The sequence below is a fragment of the Onychostoma macrolepis genome, chromosome 08, assembly GCF_012432095.1.
Source record: "Onychostoma macrolepis isolate SWU-2019 chromosome 08, ASM1243209v1, whole genome shotgun sequence".
Classification (NCBI taxonomy): domain Eukaryota; kingdom Metazoa; phylum Chordata; class Actinopteri; order Cypriniformes; family Cyprinidae; genus Onychostoma; species Onychostoma macrolepis.
The window spans coordinates 9,195,950-9,221,727 of NC_081162.1; the positions used below are offsets into that span (position 1 = coordinate 9,195,950).

Here is a 25,778-nt window from a genome sequence, read left to right on the forward strand (position 1 = left end):
TACATCTTCTGATGCTCACAGGCATAATGACAAGTGATGGACACAGTTTTCCCCCATGCGATCATGAATTGAAATTGCTGCCTGTCTTAGACTCAATCAATAGTAATATCTCTTATTCCCTCACCTACAGCTACAACATTATCAGAGGACAAAAGACTCTGAAACTGGACCTCCTTTACTTTCTACTGCATTAACCAGCTAATGAAGCAAATAATGCTTGTCTTATTTGTTCTACGTCTTATTTGTTCTCTCTCTTACGGTATTAGTTGTGCACATTGCGATTTTCCTTTTTGTATCAGTGTAATGACATTTCTCCCCCTAATTTTAGACAGACTTTTCTTCATCTTCTTATTGGTCAAATTAAGTACTCATCCTGCTAATGTGTTTCAGCCAAAAGAGGAGGGTTGTCTTGTTTTTTATGGGAGCTGTTGGTAACTGAAATGTATCTTATTAGCAGAGGAGATGCAAGTAACTACCAAACAGTTGTTTTTCATGGCAAAAGTGAGACAAGATAGACCAAGATAGAAAGGTTGTAGCGGCAAGTTTTGCCTTTCAGGTGAGGACAATATAACTGCTATAATTTACTGCTCACTTGAAGTTTAGAAAAGGCTGTCTAGGATTGTTTGGGCAGAAAGTGCTCTGGCATCAAGATAAAGCACATTTCAGTTCTCGCTAGGACTCCTCTATTATACCTGAGCGGACCACTCACTGCTCAAATTACAGCCTGTCTGCCTTCGAAGGGTTAGAAAGGTCCTTTTAGATTCTCTATTCTCTGAGAAAACCCCAAAATGAGCACCACTAACAGTTCTTTCATTAAAAAAAAAAAAAAAAAAAAGATGCTTCAAATACTATAATTTGGTCAGTTTTTGTGATAATGAATTTCGATTCAGTGCTCTTCAGGCAAATGGTTAATTAATATCTTTATAACAATACGTTTGTGGTTGCTATGGACAGCACTAAAAGAGAGGCAGTAGCATTTATCTTAGAATTCAAAGTGTACAGGAATTAAACGGAGCAGTAGTTTGTACTTATTTTTCATTTCTAGAACATGTATGTCTATTCGCTTTACTCTTGTGCTTGATGGACCTTTGTTGGATGGCATATTTAACATGAATGAAAATAAGGTTGCGAAGGACAGACGTAAATTTGCACACTGTAAATTTGCACACTGTCCAGTGTTTTGGACCCCACTGACTTTCATTGTATAGACAAAAACAGCTGAAAAATACCTCAAAATATCTAGCAGCAGTACATCCTATTGAAAAGACTGCACATACTGCATGTTTATCCCTAATAGGGTCAAACGGTACTTGTTTATCTAACAGTGAGAAGAAATTCCGTAATCTGATGGCACAGAGGCCAGGTTTTCTACCAACTTTTTGAAGTTGTTTCGCGAATAAAGATTAAAATCTGCTTTCATTGCACATGGAGTGCCTGAAGCTATGCCTCTCAATTGCCAAATGATGGAGTCACCCTGTAAGAGCACTCCTGATGCTGGTTTGAAGGACAAAGAGCTGAGCCACTTTGAGACTAATGATTGACACTGACAAACAAAAGAGCCCTGCACCTTTCGCCAAGAAAGCAATTGAAATGGTCCAATCTCTATTGAATTTCAGAATTATCGATGTTGAGGGCCATTACTGGGCCTTATTACATTAGATTCATCTTCCAGCAGCGAGGGGGGCATGTTCAGATTTATTGATTCACCCCAGAGAGAAACATTTCTCCTCATATATTGTATATAGTAAACTTGAAATATTTAACTTAAAAGGAGTGCTGCTTTTGCAGTCTAGATGATTATTGGCTTAAGAAAGTGTAGAGTAGACAGCATGTTTAATTTAAGACAAATTAAACAAGGCTATGGGGGATAGAAGTGCATTACCTCGGTGTCGACTGTTTCTTTCTCTTTCACATAAGAAGATATTATGAACAGTGTTGGGGAAAGTTACTTATAAAAGTAATGCATTACAATATTGCGTTACTACTTGAAAAAGTAACTAATTACTGTATGTTACTTGGTTACTTTTTATGGGAAGTAATGGATTGCTTTACTTTTGAGTTTTTTAAAATCTGGGCAGGGCTTGCTTGTTTGTTTTTAATATAAAAAAGTTATTATTTTACAAATGTAAAAGCCCTTTCACAACAAAAGTGAAATGAATACGCCGCAAGCTTAAGGAAATGCAAATTCACGTCTGTACAGTAGAGTATAGTACAGTACAAATTGCATGAAGAATATGACGCAGGAGAAGAGTTCAATGGAACACTCCACGTTTTTTTGGAAATAGGCTCATTCTCCAACTCCCCCAGAGTTAATAAGTTGAGTTTTACCGTTTTGGAATCTATTCAGCCGATCTCCGGGTCTGGCGATAGCACTTTTAGCATAGCTTAGCATAGATCATTGAATCCGATTAGACCAGTATCATCGCGTTCAAAAATGACCAAAGAGTTTCGATATTTGTCCTATTTAAAACTTGACTCTTCTGTAGTTATATCGTGTACTAAGTATAATGGTACGGCAGCAAAGTTCCTTGATTATTACGCCGGAATGAGAGTATAGTTCTTAATCATATCAGCCTAGAAAATCGCAACTTTTCATTTTCCGCCGGTCTTAGAACACGATATAACTACCTATTATACCTGGTCTAATCCGATTCAATGATCTATGCTAAGCTATGCTAAAAGTGCTATCACCAGATCCAGGAGATGGTCCTCACTGCAGAACACAAGATCCAGGGGGTGGAGTTGGATCTAGATCCAACTCCTCCCACCTTACATAGACCTAAACCTACCCGTCTCCACCCCCTGATCCATAAACACACCCATCCCCACCCCTAAACCTACCAATCTCCACCCCCTGGATGTGGATCCAACTCCGCCCCCTGGATCTTTGTTCTGCAGTGAGGGGCTACTGAGATCCAGACATCAGCTGAATGGATTCAAAAACGGTAAAACTCAACTTATTAACTCTGGGGGAGTTGGAGAATGAGCCTATTTCCAAAAAAAGTGGAGTGTTCCTTTAAGCCATAACAAAATGAAACACAAATTTGTCATTTTTGCTTAGTATGGTTGAATTGGATTATCGAAGGTCAGTAGCAAAGACTGGTTAATAAAATGGAATTAAATACATAAATTATATTTGTCTTATTTAACATTTAATTGTTGCAGGTTTGAATACTATACTGAGTTGTTTGCATTTGACTGTTTTGATTCATTTTGAGGAACACTGAATTTTTGTGCAGGTGAGATGAGTAAATACATGTTCATATTTAGTCTAGAACTACAATAAGCATCATGTACACACAGCGCACACAACACCTCTGCGCTTAGTCCAAATTTCTCTCAACATGGCAACACGAGAGCTGTCAAGTAAGACATGGGAAACAAAGTAACTGGCATTACTTATTTGAAAAAGTAACTCTGATATTTCCTTCTAAATTAAAAAAGTAATGTGTTACTTTACTAGTTACTTAAAAAAAGTAATCTGATTATGTAACTTGCGTTACTTGTAATGTGTTACCCCCAACTCTGTTTAAGAATGTGTCAACTCTTTCTGTCCCTAGCACAATTACAAGTTAAATAGTTTGAAAATAGTTCAACATGACAATAAAATTAACCACTGCACATCTCTGAGCAACACAGTGTTTCTGAACGAATCAGTTGAGTGAATAATTCAGCGGCTCACTCATAAAGACAGTGGCTGTGTCTGAAATTGCATGCCCCCGTATACCTCCTACTGAACAGATGCCCATTCTATTCTATTCTATTATATTCTATTCTATTCTATTCGACTAAAAGCCACAAAAATTTGCAACAAAGCCGCTTCAAAATTCAGGTTTTTACTCTACCAAAGATATCCCTGCCACTAACACATTGCTTCACTTAATCCTTTCTCTCTCCATATGACGTCCTGACCCTTACAAATATCTTGCTCATCCTAGTCAGGGTTATGTTAGAGCAAAGAAGTGGGTCAGGGTACCTGTGTTAAAATCGATCTGTTCTTTGCTTTCTCCCTGTGAGAGCCTATCCAAATCTCTCAGACAAATCAGATGCGGTGGAGGAAAAACAACAGAGTGGAGACTTCAAACATTTTGATATGTCGCATTGATCCAGCTTCACTATGCATGAAAGAGCTTCTGAGCTGAACAAGCCAAATGATTTGATGCTCAAGTGCCTCCTTTGTCTTTTGTGTCTTTTATGGGTCTTCTTACTCATCTGTTGTGATACTTTAACACAGCCTTAATGCCCAAACAGAGGTATTAGTTTAAAAAATCAGTTATTCCCTTCTGAAGTGATGAAGAATGATTATTAAATGGTCCATAGTTCTGGACATGTCTGTTTTGGTCAGTCACTCTTGATATTCATGGTGGCAGAGATATTTGTCTTGGTTTGTCTATGCTTACTCCATTATTCTATGTTTACACCAGATCACTTGCTTCTGTCATTAAATGTGCTCTGTTTCGAAACCTAGTGAGCTGCCTACAGAGGCATTTCATTTTTGGAACGTTCCCAACACAAAGGCTGTTCTAGTCATCTAGCCTAAGGTAGATACCTAGGTTTTGGAATTTTAGAATTTAAAATTTTAGGGAACCATCACACACATCTTTTGTGGAAGCAATACCAAAATGTATTGTGCCTAAAGGCCTGTTCCAAGGACAATACCAATAACTATAAAGTTTGAACAATTGTTCTAATTCTGTGGAGAATAGTAAAGTCTACAGAGGAACAATGTCAACAATATCACTTTTAGAAAGAACAATCCTATCACTTTTTCTAGTTGATGAACACAAAAAAAAAAAAAATATATATATATATATATATATATACATTATATGTGAGTTATATATAATCTGTTAACAACGCACATCATAAATCGGTATTTTTAGGCAAGTAAATGGGTGTCACGTCATGAAGTGTTTTTAATACGACGGAAATTAATGCGATCACAATAAAAACATTGTAAGTTAGGCTTATTAATTGTAATGATTTCATTTTCCCAGTGATTCAAACAACGAATAAATTATATAGAGAAAACGAACAAAGAACATTATCAACGGAGCTTTTTGAAACTCTGAGTCAGATAAACCATTGCGTCGCAAAAAATGATTCACTGTTTCGAAGCGCTTCAATCGGATTGCGTATCGCAAATCATCTGATTCAGAACGGGACTTCAAAGCGCGTTTCGTGAATCATTTGATTCAGAACGGGACTTCATAGTGTGTTTCACGAATCATTGTATCCCCACCAACGATAAAAATAATTCAGCAGAGGCAGGGATGCATAGACCAGAGGGGGGAAATCCCCTACATGCCCCCCTACAAATCGCATCCTGTATATATATTTATATATATCTACTGTATATATATATATATATATATATATTGACAGTCTGTCATAATCCATCTGACTTTAAAGCACTTGAGGAATTAAAGTGTCAGATATAACTGCACCACATGCGTCAACTACTTTAACTTTATTTATATAACAACAATGGTTGAACAATGTGCTGTCAGCCAAAATTTCAGCCATAATACCAACAACTAGGGTGAACGTACCTATTAAGCTCACCAAAATCTACATTGAGACATTTTTGTTAAAATAAAATATTAATCTCTCACACAAAAATATTTAATTTTATATTAAATGGCAAAAGCATTTCAAAAATTCAAAAAGTCTGGCTGCTTAATGGGTACATTTGTGTACCCTTTAAGCACACCGCTGTTCCCATTAAGCTCACATCATGTTTTATTTAAAAAATCTTGTTTATTTATTTAAAAAAAAAAAAAAAAGAATAATTGTAAAAATATATATTTTTGAAGGTACAAAGTCAATCACACACACACACAAAAAAACAGAACAGAACACTAAAATCAAGCAACAAGGCATTCAATTTTATCAGTTATATATTCATAATGAAGTGTCATTTAAGCACATTGCAACATCTATACTAGTCCACATTCAGCTAAGTAACACATTCAAAAATCAAATAAAACAAACCAATAAAACATTTAATTCATGGGGATGAACACAGAAACTAGCCTCATTATGAAACCTCTTTTTAAATGGATGTCAACTTATCTATAGTCTCTTAAGGCTGGAATACACTACACAATTTTTGCCCCAATATTCCACAGATTTACAGTCTGGAAAAGTTGATGATAGTTGCAAAAGATCAGAACCAGTCTGTAGATTTGAGTTGACAGAATCCATTAACCTTAACTTAAAGTGACAACCATCAGTTAATATTTAAAGTCTGTTTATGAAGTATATACATAGACATTCAATGTGGAAGAGCTTAAAGAGAGCACCCTGAGCTTAATTGGAGCAGCAACCATTTTTAATAAATTTCATGTAACATTTATTAAAATGACAGGATTTTGCTAAATAAATAGTCTAGGTCATGTATTAAATTCATAAATATTTTAATATGAACAACTATTATTAACAATATCTATGAAATTATACTTTTTCTTATTCATGTCACACTGAAGCTGTGTGATTTTCATAGTAGTGTACCCTTTAAGCTCACTTGAAAATATGAACAATTATTATTAACAATATCTATGAAATTATACTTTTTCTTATTCATGTCACACTGAAGCTGTGTAATTTTCATAGTAGTGTACCCTTTAAGCTCACCTGAAAATAATATGAAATTTATAATATTATGGATGTAAAAGTACAAGCCAGTAATGCCTGTGAAGTAATTTGTTAGCGTAGCACACAATTTTATACAGCTAGTCAGCTAACTGTGTTCTGTAGCATCTGTGCTGTGTTGCTAAAACTATCTTTTGGATCTAATGTAATTATTTCCCACATCCAAGTTCCAGGTTATAATATACAAAAGTCTGAACATTAATCTCTTAATTTTACAATAAGTAGTGAAACTTACCCAAAATAAAGGCTTAAACATTAAAACAATTTTTTTTTTAAAAATGCACATTTAAGGGGCTCCTCTTTCGTTGAAAGTTTTTAGACAGCTTTCAAAATGGCCGCCAGACAGTTTGAACACATGGAGACTCATATCTCAGTGTGCAATGATCTGATTGACTTGAAATTACAGGATGTATATAGTAACAAACACATCAATTGGTTAAGACATCAAGTAGGATAATAAATTATTTCTTTATTTTTATAATCTGATCTCAAAAATGGAAGTGTGCTTAATGGGTACATGAGCTTAATAGGTACGTTTACCCTACTCAATAAATCAGCTATGATTAAAAGTCAGATAAAATAGATATGAATAGATATGACTCTTTATAGAAATAAACATAATGTCTTGTCATCTGTTTGTGTGGATGCTAATATTGCTATCGTTATGGTTAGGCTAGTTACTGTTCTTGGTGTGAACGGGCCTCAACTCCAGTGAAGAAATAAATCCAAGATGAACGACAATTTGAGAACAATGTTGAATTAGAAATGAACATATATCACTCAAAACTGAATAGTATTAAAATACTTTTAATTAAAACAATGGCAATTTATTGTGGCTATTATACATTTTTAAGCTTGTTAGAATATAATGTTGTTAGCTTAGCAACACGCTAACATCAAACTCTACTGAAATTGTGAGTTGAGTTACATAGCTAGAACAAATTGTTCACTTATAGGTTCCCTGATGGAAGATTAATGCTGCCTTCTAAGACAGCCTTTGTAGGCAATAAGGTAGAGAGGCAGGTTATGGAACAGATATAGTCCTGTAGTGTTTCCTATCATACTTATAACAATGCTAACTAATGTCAGTCCCTTTGTCTCATGTGACCATTTCATTTGTCTTATTTGTAACCACTTAAGCATTTCAGACAAGATATAAACATGTCATACAATCTCAACCTCGACAAGGAAGCTTATTTTTCTCCCAAGGCCTTACATTCTTACTGTTTCTCCATCTGAGTTAAAGGTACAGTAGTGGCAGTAGTAGCCTCCAGGTGTGTAAAATCCCTGCATTATCACAGGTGACCTGGTTTTGTGGTGCACATTATGACAACAGCTGAATCATGTTGCTTACACAACAGAAATACCACCAGATCCTTCAATGACACTATTTTAATTCAGCTCCTTGTCCAGATTTTTATTATTCTGTGAGTGGTTTAATGCAACTCACTTCTCGCCAACAAAACTGCATTTACTACATGATCCATCAAGTGCATCTAAAACCCTTGACTTTGTTTGACTTAATAACCTCCAGTTATTTTCACATTACACCTTTACTCAAGTTTCTGCACTGGCAGCTGCTGCCAGAGTCATATTCAAGACACTGTTTTCAGCCAATGCAGTCACTGGCTTGGTGCCCTTCTACCTGCAATCCATTACCTAACTGTATACCACACTCAGACTGATGTGACTGGCTACATCCAATTTGGTCGTCTAAGTTACCTATCACTCCACATAAAAGCCGTTTCACTTGGCCAGGTCAAGAAATCTTTCCATACTTCAGCAGAATGCACTGTGATGTGCTTAGTACACATATAAATCAGAAGAAGACAGAGAAAAGTTGATTATGTAGTTCTTGGTGCCCATTTAAATCACTGTAAAAACAACACTGTTTTGATGTGGTGATTAGCATACTAAAGCACATGCAAATTAATTAATTCTACTGTACTGTGATACCAAATATATACATGTCATGGAGGTGTAAATAGAAATGACTTTATTCAGCAGTACCATATTTTAAAGACAAAAGTCTTATTTACTGTAAGTCCTACCTATAGTAAATTGTAAACAAAAAAAAAACAACAACAACAAAAAGAAAAACTTGAAAGTTTAGCTTATTTTATTCAATGTAATTTTAAACTATATTACATTTATATAATTACAATTAACATGCAATTCGGTGTCTGAAAAAATATAGTTAGCAAATATAAGGTAAACCTCTTTTTCACAAGGGCTGCGAGAGCATCACTTTTATGTTAAAGGTCCCATGGCATGAAAATTTCACTTTATGAGGTTTTTTAATTCCCCTAGCCTGCCTATGGTCCCCCAGTGGCTAGAAATGGCGATAGGTGTAAACCGAGCTCTGGGTATCCTGCTTCGCCTTTGAGAAAATGAAAGCTCAGATGGCCCAATCTGAAATCTTCCCTTTATGTCGTCATACGGGGAAAGGTTACCTCCCCTTTCTCTGCTTTGCCCGCCCATGAGAAAATGAGCTACTACCGTGCCAGGCGAGCGCAATATTTTTTTTTCCTCGAGAGACATCATGGCTTGCAAACGAGCGAAGCATGGCAGTTGCTCAGTGTTTGGATGTACAAATGAACACCAAAGTATTTTTTAGTTCCTTCATCCGAGCCTATGGCTAGCATTAGCTACATGATAATAACTGTAACAGCATACATAAACAAACCAACTAAAGTACCGTATCCAGACACAATATTTTAAACTAACCATTCGGAGACGTCCTGCTGTAGCCGCTGAGTTGCAACTTCTTCATCAGGTGCTTCTCCTGATCAGATTCTGGGTCAAACTGAAAAGCTTGAAGGACTGTGTGTCTACGAGCCATTGCGATACATCCACTGTCAACATTAGTGCATGGTAGCAAACATCCCTGTATTTAACATCGACCATATCCTGTTTTATGTCGATGGTTTAGATAATTCAATATCAGACATTGTGAATATTGTTTTCCTACTTGCTAAATATCATATACATTGTTGTAAGTGGAGAGACTCTCGCCCTTGCTTTGAACATTTCATGAACGAATTTAAACTACTCTACTCCTTACTGAGAGTACTTAAAAAGTATTGTGCCCCAAAAATATCATCGGACATGTCCAAGTTTCTTGTGTTTTAATCTTTTTTTTTTGCCTTACATGTATTGTGGATCCCCTTAAGGTTTGATGCTGACTGTTATTGTATTTGGTTTTATACTATGCTGTTACCTCTATGAGTTCTTGTATTCTATGTTTAATAATAAAAAATAAAAATAAAATTAGCGCATGGTAGCGCAAGCTGGTTAAGGCCACACACCCACCCTCCACCTTGCCCCGGCTCTCTCCTCCTCATTAGCATTTAAAGCTACAGACACAGAAATGGCACATCCTAAGGAAAGCTGATTGTGGGACTGGCTCGTAGTGGCTGAAATTCTGCACCAAGGCTGAATTTCGGGAAACAGACTTCAGATACAGTACTAGGGACCACTTAGACCTATATAAAAGCATCCAAAAAGCAGCATGTCATGGGACCTTTAAACAAGCTAAAATGTCTCAAGAACTTATGTTATTTTTATTTGGCTGTGCTGCATCTCACATTTATAAACACAAGAAAGCATTCTCTGTGAAAAGTCCCTTATGTAGACAATAGGCATCAAGGCACCTCTCTACATTTTGGCACACAGCTCATTCATGCAGTTTCTTGTGAGTCATTGTGGCATTTTAGTGTGTCAAGGATCAACACAAAAAAAAAATTACTTTGAAAATTTGTTGGTACCTCTGATATTCACTTACCTCTTGCTGCAACATGCATATTTAAGCCTTTCTCTCACATCTGGCATTACTGCGCAAAGATAAATAAACTCAGCAGTGGGACAGACTGCTCATTTGGCATGTTACCCATATTTGGAAAACACACCACATCCTACTGCACGAAAGCCTGTCAGATCCATATACTTCTCCCACCGAACCCTGACCCGGCTCCTATTGTGGAGGGATCGATAGCTAACCCTGTCAGTCTGTGCTTTATTTGCCTGTGCTGTATGCTCCAGACCAGTCTTGACTGCTCCTATATTTGGCCTCCCACCAGTCCCCATCAAAACAGATAAACAACATTCCTATACTATAAATCAGTGCTAAACATTTTTGCGTGTATTTTGGTGTGTGTGTGTGTGGGGGGGGGGTGATGACTCAAGCAAGTGCTTCAGGTCAAATGGTGCTAGAAGGATATCCTTATGCTACATTATTCATTCTAAAACAAAACAAAAAAAGTCACAATTGGTGTCTGATTCGGCTTGTCGCAACCGTCAGCACTGTAGCATCACAATAGACACAAATTCAAACATGAAATGAATGAAAATGGCAGGCTTGAAATGCTCCCAATCACAACAGCAAAGAGCAGAAGCTACAACAACAATCATCCTGAAAACAGACCTCTGAATCCATCAGAAGTGGAGGCACTGAAACATCTGACCAGACGGAATGACTTAAGCAAAGACAAACTGGTCAGACTGGTTTGGTTTGCCGGTTTTAGAGGGGTTTGGAGTACAGACCAATTTGCTAACCCAGTAACAAAAATATGGTCTAAGAATGTTCTGTTAACATTCCCATTAAGTCATGAAAACATAATTTCTGAAGATTCTCTGAATGTTCAAACCATCTTTTAAATGTTCTAAAAACATTTTTTGGAATGTTAAAGGAACATACCATTTTATCATTTTGCAGACATTATGGGAACGTTACATTTGAATGTTTTCTGGACATTCTGCAACAAGTATAATTTAAAAAAATTTTTTTTAGATGTACTGTACATACAACTTAAATGTTTAGGGGGGGGGGGCATTCCATGAACGATGTATAAATAATATTTTTGTGTTAATATTTTGAGAACATTTTAAGACCTGATAACTTTGATCAAATGTTTTATTAACATCATTGGAGAAAAGTTTGTTTATAACTAAGATAACCTTGTCAGAATATTAGTCAAAGTTCTGAGTCTGATTAGACCAATTCAAACCAGTTAAGACCAGCAGTCTTATTTTTTTCTCTCTTCAGCATGACTGTATGACTACTTTACAGATCATTTGGTCTAAAATGTACAACCATTTTGCTACTTAAAAATCAATTAAAAAGCTATCATCTATGAATTATACCTGAGGATAATAACGATAACATTAATCACAAAAATGACAGTACAGACAATAAGAGAAATATGATCTCAGCGAATCCACCGTATGCAATTCCATTGATACCTTTTTCATACAGCCTCATATTAAAATCAAAAGGCCTGTTCACACCAAGAACGAAGTCTATATTAGTGTTAAAACCAACAGATGACAACATATACAGTAAGTTGCAGTTATGTTTTATGCCACTTTAAATCCTCAAGCTCTTTAAAGTCAGGTGGTTTTGCCTTTAATAAAACCATGATAACTTGCACTGAATATTGCAGAGACTAACACTAAATAACATGGCATTGAGAATAAGGGGCAATGAGGCAGTATGTGAACATTAGAACTTAGTAAACAAATCATATCAGTAGTCATGCTGCTTATTCAGTCTCTGGAAATTAAATACGCCATGAACTTTCACTCGGCTGAACTGCTCTGAATGAAACTCCAAATAAAGAACAAGTTTTGCTAAAAAGCTCAGTTATTCTGCTGTGGAAACTATTACATAAGATAGATAATACCAGGACTAGGATTTGGGCTAAAAAAACAAATGCATTAATTTGTTGTGTCATATTGACATAAATAGGGCATGGTTAGGGGCAGTCAACTCAAGCTCAACATGCTTCATGAAAGCAAGAGAACAGACTCTCAAAAAGAGAGGAAAGACATGTAATGCCATTTAACTGACTTGGTTGATTATTATTTATTTATTTATTTTTGCCGCTATGTTAAATATACTGTTTAAGCACTATAAAATGCTTCTTTTAAAAACTGCTCACTGAAAATTCCAAAAATTGCTTTAAAAAAAAAAAAAAAAAAACTTTTTGGAGTGTATATTGCAAGTTCTTGACAAATATTATAATAATAAATTATAATACAGTGTACATCATTTTTCATTGAACATATGTATGAGTAATTATAAGTTAAGTTTCCTTCAGAGGCATATGAGGCGCAGAATCAACTAAAATCCAGATCTGGCTTGTTCCGACACAAATTAAGCCCTGAGAGAAGACAGAAAATGAGGGGAAGAAGAAAGAGGAATGAAACCAGAAACCAGATTCAAACTCATGTCACCCTAACACAATGTACATACATTTCTGATGCTCCTTGCCAAGGCCCAAAGCCACTGACCTCTGGTGACATTTGAACGGAATGAGATACCGACAGTGAATAAGGCTATTGAGATTGGCTCGAACAGTGTTGAATCAGTGAGTTCGTGGAGCCTCCTGTGGCTTTAAATAGTCAAGCCCTGTATGAGGCCGCAGTGTCATTCATTACCCAGTTCATCATGTATTCCTCTGCTCAGACAATGCCATCCCTCACAGCTCCGACCGCAGCCGCGGCCAATGAGAGATGATGTGAGGCCAATTTCCACTGCAATGGATTCAAGCCATGAGGCAAGGACGGATGGGGATTGTGGAGATGGATGGGAAGGCAGGCTTATTGTTAGTTGGCCCGGTACAGTTGAAGCACTGTATTAAGCTGACTGTGACATTCATGTGTAATAACGCCAATCCAAACAGCGATCTGTCATTCAAGATGGGAGAATTGATAAAAATGGAAAAATGTGAAATTTTGTGTGAACACACACAAATGCATAGGCTACACTGTAAAATATTATTGTGATTTTCCAGAATAGTCCTGGCTGCTAGCTGCTTTTCACAGTATAGTTTAACAGACCAGGAAATGTGTGAGCATTTCTGTCTCAAATAATAAGTTGTGCGTTTGATTTCCAGGGAATGCATGAAGTTATAAAACATATTTCTATCATGACAACTCTCTGAGAGTTTAGCATAGTAATATACATGTTAATGTGGGTCTTGGCGGAATAGATCTGCAATGCTGTGGTGGCAGAGCAAGTATCAAGACTTGCTACAGCCAATACATCCACAGACATGCTGCTGTGAGCGTGTAGGAAATTCTGCTGCTGCACATATAACATATGAAATAACCCCATATTTAACATACATGATATTACCTTTGAGCATATCTATTAGGGCTGTGTATTGGCTAGAATCGGACGATACGTATCACGATACAGGGGTTGCGATACGATGTATTGCGATACATTGCGATACTGTAAGAAAGGCGATATATTGGGATATTTCTCATTTTATGAATATGATATATTTTTAGGAAAGCTGTCATTAAGAACACACCACCATATGCAAACCTTAGCAAAAAATAAATACATAAAAATTGTTTAACCAGAACACACTGGGATCTGCATTGTAACATTCAACGTTATTGAACCACTTTTTGTGCAGTACGAGTAAACTGTTCTTGCAGGATTCTTTAGTTAAATGTATATGTAGAAAATGTATTTTATGAAAAGACCATATATATATATATATATATATATATATTATATAGTTTACAATTCTGACATACAATGTCATAACATAACATCTGCTTAATATCAATGAAAAATAAAGTGCTTGCAGGATTCCTAAAGAAAACAAAACAATTGTAAAACAATTTAAAAAATACAGATGTTGAACATTCTCAGAACCTTTCAACTTGGATTTCACAAGTTTTTCAGTTCATGTATTTATGTTCCGCATGGAATCACCGAGACCGCGACGTGAGCACCGCCCCAACTGCACAAAAAGCCCCCAACACGAGAGAAAGCTGCAGCTGCGCGGCGACCCTACTACCCCGCCGCGCCTTGCAAGAAGGATTTTCACACGGGACTCGGCAAACGGCGGAACCGAGGCAGACGTTACTAGGGTGTGGGAATGTGGAGGGTTTCTGAAGCGCGCTGCAACTGCTACAGCAAGCACTAGCCAACTATTTGAACTGATGGCAGCTGTGCCATGTGAATAATGATGTGATTATATCTCATTTAGACCTATCGGCCTGTGGTATCTAGCATTTCATGACAGAACTTTGCATATTTTAATGCAATAAGACACTTTGGATGAATGAAATATTATTACATTTAAAAGAAATGTTTATATTTGAATATATTTTAAAATGTAATTCATCCCTGTGATGGCAAAGCTGAATTTTCAGGAGCATTTATATCAGTCTGCAGCATCACATGATTGGCTACTCATTTTTTTGGTTGTGAAGACCATGCTACATTTCATTTCTGGATTCTTTGATGAATAGAAAGTTCAAAAGGACAGCATTTATTTAAAATAGAAATCTTTTGTAATGTTATGAAAGACGCATATATTGTCACATTACAAAAAAGGCTCCAAACAATTGAATAGTACAGCGTTTCCCAATCCCAGGCCTCACGTCAAAATATGCAGAACGGGGGGCACAAGGACTAGGATTGGGAACCACTGGAATAGTAGTATGCTTGGGAACACTAATTACCACAATGGTGACATCCAACAAAACCTAGCTATTTACACTCTTATCCCATAATGCACAACATTAACAGTAATGTATGATATATAAAATCCTGACAATTTTATTACACTGTAATTAGTATTTATACATATAGTTAGCAGCACTATTGGTTTGCACGGCAGTGTGAAAAAGTAAATCCTGCGATTCATCGATCCTAAACACGAAGCAGTCATCAGAGGGAAGAGATGCCTTTTCGCCTACATTATCTGTCTTTCTATTTCACATAAACACACACCCACGTCAACACCTCCACAGACGTGCCTCCACACAGAGCAAAGAAGAGATTTATGTCCATCCGTTGCAATCACACAAACATGGAGACTATATGACTGCTTGCATACATCGGGTGCAGCACAGCTTCATTACCAAAGAGCCTAATGGTACACATAGCACATTTATGCCACACAAGAACCAATCAGTCCTCTTAAAATTCCTCATTAATGCTGCTTCATATCTCCAGTTAACATATATCTCTGATCTCTCCTTCAAAGTGCTTTCATACTGCTTCAAAGTCAAAAATCAGCAAGGAAGCATGCAGTATAGATGATTCCCAGATCGAGCACTTGAAATACGCATCCACTTATTTAAAGAAACAACAGGAACAGTGTGTTCTGTCCTATAAGAAATGTGTGCATGTGTGTCCTTGCGTGATTATTTATTTTCAATCGTTCGAGGGAGTATTTGTATAATTGGTCTCCTTTAATGCTCCAGCGATTATTTGGTTATGCATATGTGTTCAATGAACCTATCAGTCACTGCTAAATGCACATTACTACCAAAGGCCATGTTAACAAGACCAAATTGTCTCAGAATTTGAAAGACATTAACGTGTATCAAATCGAATGAATAGTTTTCTTTGAAATGCAATATTCTGACATATCGGCTGTTCACACTATGTGGCTATTTCTGCTACATAGCCGAAAATTACAGATAACTGCTCGTCTACCCACATCTCCCAGCATAGCCACGGATTAAGCGTCGGGATGCTTCACGGTATCTGTAGACTAAAAGCAAATCCGTGTTCGATGCTGCTTCTATAATTTGCATATAATATGCATGACCCTTTCAGGTTTGTGAATGATCAGGCTTCTGTTCCTTTGGTGTTTCAGCACTAAATGTTGAACTAAAAGAATTTAAAATAAAATACATTTTTATGACTCCAAAACTACCTAAAATGCATAAAAATGCATACATCTCTCAAAATATAAAAGATTATTTGAGAAAAAAATAAAAAATAAAATTAATTGTGAAACCTTTACAACCAGGGTAATGGTTTTCAAAAAATGGCCGTCCTAATACTAAAACTAAAATAAATATTAAATTGAAATACTGAAATGAGAAAATACACACACAACTATAGTAATTTGTGTGTGGGCCTGATTTCTTGACAGGTATTGACAGAGTAATCCAGCAATGTTCCACTGGTAAGTGGTAGTGGATAAGCTTGTGTTAATAAAATGGTTGGCTGTTAAATCACAGGGAAACACAGTAAAAGTGATGTACTAATGTTCGGTTCAGCCTAATTGAACACTGTCTTGTCAATTAAGCAGAAAGTCTCTTCTGTTTCTAATAGAAGGTTCTTAAAATGTCTGCAATTACTTTCCTGGCAAAGGCTCAAAGCACTAATAGAATATGGTGGAGGGAAAGAGCAGGCTTTAATTTCAAAGCAACATTAAATGCATTGTGTAAAACCTTAAAATGAAATGGAAAATGAGTGCAAGGTATGTTTAAGCAAACATCAAATATAAACTTTACATTCAATTTAACAGGTATTCAAATGTAGTGTCTGTGTTCTGGGGTGTTGTAGTTGTTAAGGTCCAGAGCAGTTAACTGGAAGGCTGCTGGTTCAGCAAAGAGTGAGCCATGAGCCAACACCACCGGACCCTTGAGCACAATGCACATTACTACTAAAGCCCCTGAGCGAAGCACTTAAAGAAACAGTTAATCCAAAAAGACCTTCCACACCCATATGGCTTTCTTTCTTCCTTAAAACCTAAGAGGGCAGTTTTTTTGCACAATATACTGGACAATCTTTTTAATATCATGAAAGTGAATAAGGGCTGGGGGTGTCTCTAAAGTGTCTTTACTCCAAATCTTCTAAAGTCAATACAGCTGTTTTATGTCCTTTTGAAGCTTGAAAGAATGAGAACTGGAGCTAAAAGTTAAAAATTCAAATTAAGAGTTAAATCTGTAAGCCATCTTATGAAGCCATATGAAATAATATGATTATTATTATATATTATATAAAATAATAAGATTTTCAGTGAATAATGACTTCTTTATAAAAAAAATACTTATATAAGACATAATATCAAATATGGCACACAAGTTGCGTTACACTGTAAAATATATTTTCAGCATAAATACAACAAAGATTATTGAGGTAAAAAAAAAAATACTATTTCAGATTTTCTGCTTCAAAATGTGTTGCTTAGCATTTTGTAATTGTTCGTGAAATTTACTAGCAATTACTGAGAGAAAATTGTAAATCATTTTCAGTGTACTTTTAAAATACATTTAAAATGTAAATGTAAACGTTTATGTTTCTATGTTGCTCTGAGCTTTTTAAGCTTAAAAGCATCAGTCCTCATTCATTGTAATTGCATGTAAAAGAGCGACTAGCGTATTATTAAAAATGTCTCTTTTTGTGTTCTACAGAAGACAGAAAGTCATTCGGATTTGGATTGACATTAAGATAAGTCAATGATGACAGAAAATTCATTTTTGGATGAACTATCCATATAACCCCAGATCCAAGGGAATTTTCTCTGTAATAAGTTTGTGGTTGCTGTTCCATGGCGACTTTGTGGGAAAGCCCTGGTTATAAATAAAGATTCAAGAGTTACAGATTTATGGAAACTGTAACTTATTATGATATGGTCTTCTTAAGATGAATCACTATGGTAAGTGGTTTTAGATAAAAAGCATCTGGTAAATGAATAAATGGCAATTTATTTCAAGACTACCATGAAACGCACTGACTCGCTTACCTGCAATGCACATCAAGACGGCAAGTGCTGCGCAGTTGAAGACAGTTGGGTTTGGTCTTGTCCAGATAGGAGCAGGAGGGTACAATGGTCTGTCTCCTTCTCTCAGCACAGGCCTGGTCCTTACAGGAGCAGAAGAGCAACCCGTAGCTGTATTGTGAGTCAACACGCTCAAAGAACTGACGCAAGGCCTTGTGGCAGCGCTTTCTGTTGCAACTGTCCTGTGACTGAGGCTGCGAGGGTTGCTGGCCTTGGGTCTGCGCACGGGTGCAGGTGGAGATGTAGTTGGAGCGCTGACGCTTGCAGTTTTCATTCAGGTTGCAGGCTTTGGTGGCGTCCAGACAGGGGTTGCATGGGCGGCTGGGATCTGAGCAGTGTGGCTGGCCTTTACTTGTGCCAGAATGTATGCCTACGAGAAAAGAGCAGGACAAGATAAGTGAGATCGAACACAAGGGTGTTTGTGAGAATGATATAAAGAGAGCGAGAAGGGAATTGAGAGTGGGTGTGCATAGGAAAAAAGAGACCATGAGCTGCAATGTCCCACATACAGTCTTTGTCAGATGAATAGGACAACTCCAGCACAACAATGAACTTTTAGATCTGTTTCCAAGGCAGTGTGCCGATTGGGACGCTTTCGGAATACACACACACACAGATGTTGGTACACATATAATTATGAGGACTTTCCATAGGCGTAATGGTTCTTTATACTTAGTGAATTATATTTTCTTTCCCCTAACCATAACTCCACCCTAAACATTCTGCATTTAAACATTTTTAATAATAAAAAAGTGTTTATTTAGCTATTTGAATTGTGGGACAGCTGGATGTCCTTGAAATGTAGGGCAACTAGCCTGAAACCTAAATACATGCTATATTGTATTCACTGGCCCTCATAATGTAGGTCAAACACACACATGCACACACACACACACACACACACACACACACTCCAAGATTTTTTAAAATTGTTTTTGAAAGAAATCTCTTATGCTCAACAAGGCTGCAAAAATATAGAAAAACAGAAATATTATATAATAATTAGAAAAGTGCTATATAAATGAAATGAATTATTATTATGATAATTATTATTATATTATTATAATTTAGAATCACTGTTTTCGGTAACACTTTATTTCGATAGTCCACTTTAGACATTCTACTAACAGTAAGTAACTTTGTAACTACATGTCGACTAGCAGTCATTAGAGTATTAGTAAACTGTCTCCTTAATATCTTCTAACACTTTATTTTGATGGGTCCATAACATACAACATACTGACTCTTTTCAACATTAAAATAAATGAATAAATTACTTTTAAATTATATTAAAATAGCAGTTCTTTAATCATAATAATATTTCACAGTATTACTGTTTTTATGCTGTTCTCATTAAATAAATTCAGACATCTTTCTAATATGCTGATCTGTCAACCCCAGTGTGTATATATATAATTAACAAAATACATAATATTGCACTCAAAATCCCTCTGGCTCAAAAATGTGCAAATTCATCTTGAGGTTGCATGGGCACAGCACTTTCACTGTGGATAATCCCATGTAATCCCGACCTTTCGCAGAACGAGGTCCTGACAAAAGAATGGCTATGAATCATTAGCTGTACCCTTGCTAAATCTGAAAGATGTTTAAATGTATTATCTAAAACCCTACTGAAACCTTAGCATTACTGATCCCTCAAGTGGTGTATATACACTGTAATAGTGTATAGTGCAAACGACTGATAAATACATTCAAGATAAAGAAAAAGTGGGAAATGGGAAACAAGGGCATGTATCCAGCTGTGCGACGTCTGTAAGTGTTGCGTTGAAGGCAGCTGAATGAAGCGTTCAGGGGATTGGGGAACTATCAGCTGGAGACAGTGGGGAAGTTCTGGACCTCTAAAAGTATATGAAGGTCGGCATTGATATGTTGCCCTAATGGCGTCTCCAGCCTTGACGGCTGCTCTGGTGATTGGAGAGAGAGAGGGAGCGAGAGAAACTAATAAAACCCAGTGGGTGTTGGTATAACTTTGAGAACAGATGGTTTATCAGACCCCTTGTGGAGACTAAAAGATGAATTTCATTCCGAACGGGTTTTTGTTACTTATGAATAAAGTGCTAATGATCTAAATGTCGAAACTGTTTACTCTAAATGAGTGGAAATATAATATTTATGTAAATAAAAAGCGAGTAGGCATATAAATTACCTTGTGTTATGGCAGCTAAGGACTCAGATAAACATTAGGGATTTTTACGATGTCCTTTGAAGATATTTTGAGACTGATTGATATTAATAACTATCTTGATGTTTGTAGGGGTTATCTTGGTTTCAGAGAAGACATCATTGCTCAGAGGTTGTGTACTTACAAAGTAATGATAAATAACGCATGTTCAGATCAATATCGTTAATAAGATATGGAAATTTACATTTACATCAAACACATCCTTCCTCATTAAAGACAGGCGTCATCTGTGTTACAGATTTATATACTTTATGGAGATCTGGATCTGTCAGATGTTTTATCATGAAATAACACAGATTGCCTCCAAGCTCAAGTATCACTACACTTAAATACAGGAGGGACTCCTTCAAGGAATCAATACAATTCAGAGCAAGTGAAGCCTCCCTTCCTGGTAACCTCACTCCCTGAGCTTTTTTAGGCTTAAAAAGTTTCGCTCCCCAAAGACCAAAATCTACAGAAGTACATCTACTGATTCTCTCTGAATTTGAAATAAATTTGAAAATACAACCACCACCAAATACCTCACAAGTAACAGCAATTTATATACTTTGTTTAGATGTTTATTTTATTTTTTTAAAGGGCACCTATTAAGCCTCTATTTACAAGATGTAATAAGTTTCAGGTGTCCTCAGAATGTGTCTGTAAAGTTTCAGCTCAAAATACCCCAAAGATAATGTATTATATCATTTTGAAAATGCCTATTTTGAGTGGAAGCAGAAACATGCTGTTTTTGTGCATGTCTCTTTAAATGCAAATGAGCTGCTACTCCCCGTCCCCTTTTTCAGGATAGGGCTGTGCCTTTACAGCTTGTACCTCAGATACTCTGCTACTCTGTTTGGTTTAGATTATCATGTCTATCGCACTGAAATCATGTGTTTTAAAGCCATATTAGTTTAAACATCTGATATACGGTTTTCTGAGCACACACGTCCGAAGCATGTGCACAGAAAGCATCTACCACATGGTACGTGAGTACTAAACTACTAAGTAAGTGCTAATCTCGTTCATGTCTTATTGTGCTTAAATTGTCAAATACACACAATTTTATGTTAAAAACAAACATATAATTAATTAATTAATTAGTTAATTAATAATAAATGTATAACATATAATACGGCAGTGTACGTCAACAGCCATGGCATCACATTTTACGGATTCTGTGATTGGCTTGCTCTAAGACACTGCTTATGATTTATGGGGATTAAAAAAGGAGCGAGTGTATTTTTATCATTATAGGGTGGTTGTGTACATACACTGCCAAAACACATTTATTTTCAAATGTAAAAGAGAATTTTGCATAGGCGTTCCTTCATATATTTTTCCCAGAAAACAATACAATAAAAATATCAACTAAGAACATTATTTTGCAATGCAATCTGTGGCTATTTAGAGTGAGATGACATAATGTCGTAAAAGTATCCTGTAATTGGTGCAATCTTGTGTTTCCATAATGATAATAACCCTTTAAAAGTTCTTTCTCTCAGTCGACAAAAGCCATTTGCAACGATCTGAATGCATGGCAAGCAAAGGTTACCCGGATCTAAAAATACTGCGTGGTTTTAGAGTGTTTCTAAATTTGATTCAGTAGTCCTCAAGCTCTCTTGTTCTGTGTGTGTGAGTCTGTGTGTGTGTTGTGAGAGAGCAATTTTAGGTGTGTCTCACAGTGGAGGAAGAAGCCGTAAATGAGGTATGAAATTGGTTGGTGAGAAAGTACATTAAAAAAACGTCCAGCGTCTGGAGGTCAGAGGATGCTGCAGCACAGACTGCGCTCTGCATGCACAAATATTTGCTTGGTTAAAGAAGGGATAGGAACCAAACAGAAGCAAACAGGACAAAACCGGGAGATGTTCAGATATCCTGCAATATTTTATAGACAGAGATTCGCAGTGGCCCAAAGTCCACAACAAAAGTGGTGCAAGTGTGAATTCAGTGAAAAGGTTTCTTAAATTCAAATCAAATAACACACTGCATGTTATTTGAGAGAAATAGAGAACCATAAACCTGTTCTGGACATCTGCAGAGGACCATTTGAGTCACAAAAACTCCACAGCCAGATAAACAAAAAGTGAAAGTGACAAAGGAATAAAAAGGATTTAAAGTTTTTTTCTTTCTTTTCTTCCTCTCAGCAAGAATTCTGGATGGGGCACAGCCTGTAAAATAAATTGTGACCAATATACCCTGCTGGTAGCACACAGTTCACAATATTTGTCTGATGTAACCAGTACAATTTGATGAACTAGTGTGATTTTATAAGGCATATGGGTTTATTTAAGGTGCTAAGCATATATTATCTACTACACTGGTGTAGGATTTACTTTACACAAATAATTACAAACAAACAGCAAGTAACACATCAAATTAAACATGACATTTCAAAGTAGAAAGACTAAAATAGTATTTTAGTCTGTAAAACATACTCCATTAATCTTTTAACATTTTATATAGTGTCGGCCCAAGGCATAAGCGAACTAAGCAGCTGCTTAGGGCCCCCGTGGCCACCAGAGGGCCCCCAAGAGTAGCCTACAGTTTATTTTATTTTATTTTAATTTTTGATATATTATGTCAATGGACAGTGGTAATTATATGAAAGTGCAATATTAAATAATTAGATAATCTATACAAATAATTTGATTATTTCCATGGCGACGTGTCATGCAGGCAAGTTGATAATATGAGCTGGATGCTGCCGTGTGGATCTGTCGGATTAACATCACGTAAATTCACCTAGGCTATTTCTCCCGAAATACATGAAAGTAAGTGGCCAGTTAGCTGGTAGAAAAGCACAGTAAACTTTATAGTAACCTACACAGTGTGTATATTTGATAGGAATAAAACACGTCGTTCATTAATTGAAAGTAATATTATTGCCGCTTTGTATAGAAATCAGTGTGCAGCCTATTTAACAAACTAAATGTCTTTTTACTTAATTGAAGTGTATTTAAATGTCTGAAACCTAAAATAAACTTTATTCGGTTGAAAACACTGAACAGTTATGAAATATGAAAAGCACTGGGCACATTTTTCTTTTTTCTGAGCTCGTCTTTCTCTGGCTCAGCGCCAGCCAAAGCGTGGCAAGTCAAAGGGTTGAAATCGATCGTGTTTTGGGGGTGGAGGGAGGACAAATTCAACATGGGGGTTTTGTGGCACAAATCAGGGGTGTGTTTATCAAAACCATCGTTAGCTAACTATGGTCGTTATTTCCATTGAACTCTATTGGTAACGACAGAACTTGCGACCATAGTTTGGGAAATGCACCCCTGATCAGATCAGATCCATTAGCATAGCTTAGGTAGGGTATCTTTTTGTTTTAGGGAAGTTCATGTTTGAACATCAAAACATCAGTAAATAGACATCTTAAAATATTATAAATATAACATTTTACTTAGTTTCAAATTAAAGTTTTTGTCTTCTGCGTAAAAATAACTTTCCTTGGTATATATTTTTGTAATAAAAATAAGCTTCTGTTTCATAAACTGATAACAGCTTAACATTATTTACCTTAGCCTACATTTTGGGTCTTTGCTATTATATTCCAATATCATTATGCCTTAATTAGCTAGATATACATTAAGAGTTGTTTACATGTACAGATGCTCTCTGCTGTGTTTTATATTTATTATTTAAAAAAAGTATGATTTGTAATAAAAGTACAACTTCGATTAATATTTATGTTGTTAAAATAACATTCTGTTCTGTAAATGCATTGTCTACTGATTTATTTAGCTACTTTTCAGCATACCACATTAAGTATGCCATTTAATACTTTAAGACTTTAATGAACGTTAAAGTGCAAATTAACACCTGACCACTCTTGTAAGTTTGCAAGTGTTACAATTAAAACTCACAGAAGGGTAAAAACATGCCAGGCAGACAATGGTATGATGAACAAACAAACAAAACTGATAATGGGTGTGTTAGATTTATAGTGTGTGAATAACCAAGCTTTGACAATAAACTGTCATATTGGTGGGCACTGAGGGGCCCCCAAATAAAATTCTGCTTAGGGCCCCAAATAGGCTTGGGCCGGTCCTGGTGTATCCATATCACTCACAGGCATATAATGTGTGAATAATATGCTGTTTTGTGTAATGGACGGCTGAAGGGACAGCAGGTTCACTCTGGGTTATTCACAGCTCTTGGCACTGCCTGTGTTGATTGCAATTAGGAGAAGTGCCACAGTTTAGATGTAATCTCCTCTGAGGTGCGTGAGCTCGTTAGAAAGTCTTTAGCTTCTACTGTTGCTGCGAGGAGAACGGGAAGCCTTTCTTTACTTCTCATTACTCATTATCTCCTTCTATTATAATACTTATTGGGAGAGAGTGAAGAAGCGATAGAAAGAGAGATCCAAACTTTTTCAGTCTGCTGTACAGAATGAGTCCCTTAGGTTCACTTATAATATTAGTAAAACAATTCTGCAACAAAAACCTCATAATATGGTTTTTATGACCATTTTCTACCATCTTTTTGACCTGAGGAATTTAATAGCTTTTATAATTTTTTTATACAATTCGAAAAATGCTTAAGTACCATTTTATAATTAAGTTCAATTAGTTAACATTAGTCACTGCATTAAGGGAACAGTTCACACAAAAATGGAAATTTTAGGCCATCACAGATGTAGAAGAGTTTGTTTATTTATCATAACAGATTTGGAGAAATTTGGCATGTAATAGTACATTTAGCATAATATCTTGATATTCTAAATGGGCTCTAATCGGTGCTGCCAGAATAAAAGTTCAAACAGCTGATAAAGACATCACAATAATCCACATGCAATGTAAATAACCCACAAGTTGTGTGTTTGTAATAAACAAATCTGTCATTAAGATGTGTTTAACTTCAAATCGTTGCTTCAGGCTAAATATGAGTTCACTGCAGAGGATCAATTGGTGAGCAAGTGATGAAATGCTAAATTTCTCCAATTTTGTTCAGATGAAGAAATAAACTCATCAACATCTTGGATGGCCTAAAAGTGAGAAAATTTTCAGCAAACTTTCATTTTAAAGTGAACTATTCCTTTAACTAATTAATTAATTTGTTATTATTTTATTGTAAACATTATTGTAAAGTGTTACCAATATATGCCAATATGTGCTACACTAAAATGTTTATTTTGTGAATTAATTGTATTGCTGCCATGCCGTGAAAACAACTGTGTAAATGTTTTCTTTTTATGTGAAATTACTCTTATTTGCAAACTCTGGGTCCCTCAATAACAGTCTCAAAATCAAATACTCAGACGCCGAGCACAAATTGTGAACAGGGACCTTGTTAAAAATAAAATTTCAGTCACTCATACCTGGTTAAAGGGTACTGGGATCCTTCTGAAGAATCTGCAGAGCTATAGATGCTACACAGCGTCAAGAACAATA

At 36.1% G+C, this 25,778-nt stretch overlaps 1 protein-coding gene across 2 annotated transcripts in view; it reads right to left on the reverse strand.

Moving 5' to 3' along the window:
• gfra2a (GDNF family receptor alpha 2a) overlaps window positions 1-25,778 on the reverse strand; it is a 95,813-nt gene that overhangs the window by 29,406 nt on the left and 40,629 nt on the right. For both annotated transcript variants that reach the window (XM_058784955.1, XM_058784954.1), the window contains exon 4: window positions 18,168-18,573. In XM_058784955.1, coding sequence (XP_058640938.1) covers window positions 18,168-18,573 — 406 coding nt within the window. The remainder of the gene's footprint in view (window positions 1-18,167; window positions 18,574-25,778) is intronic.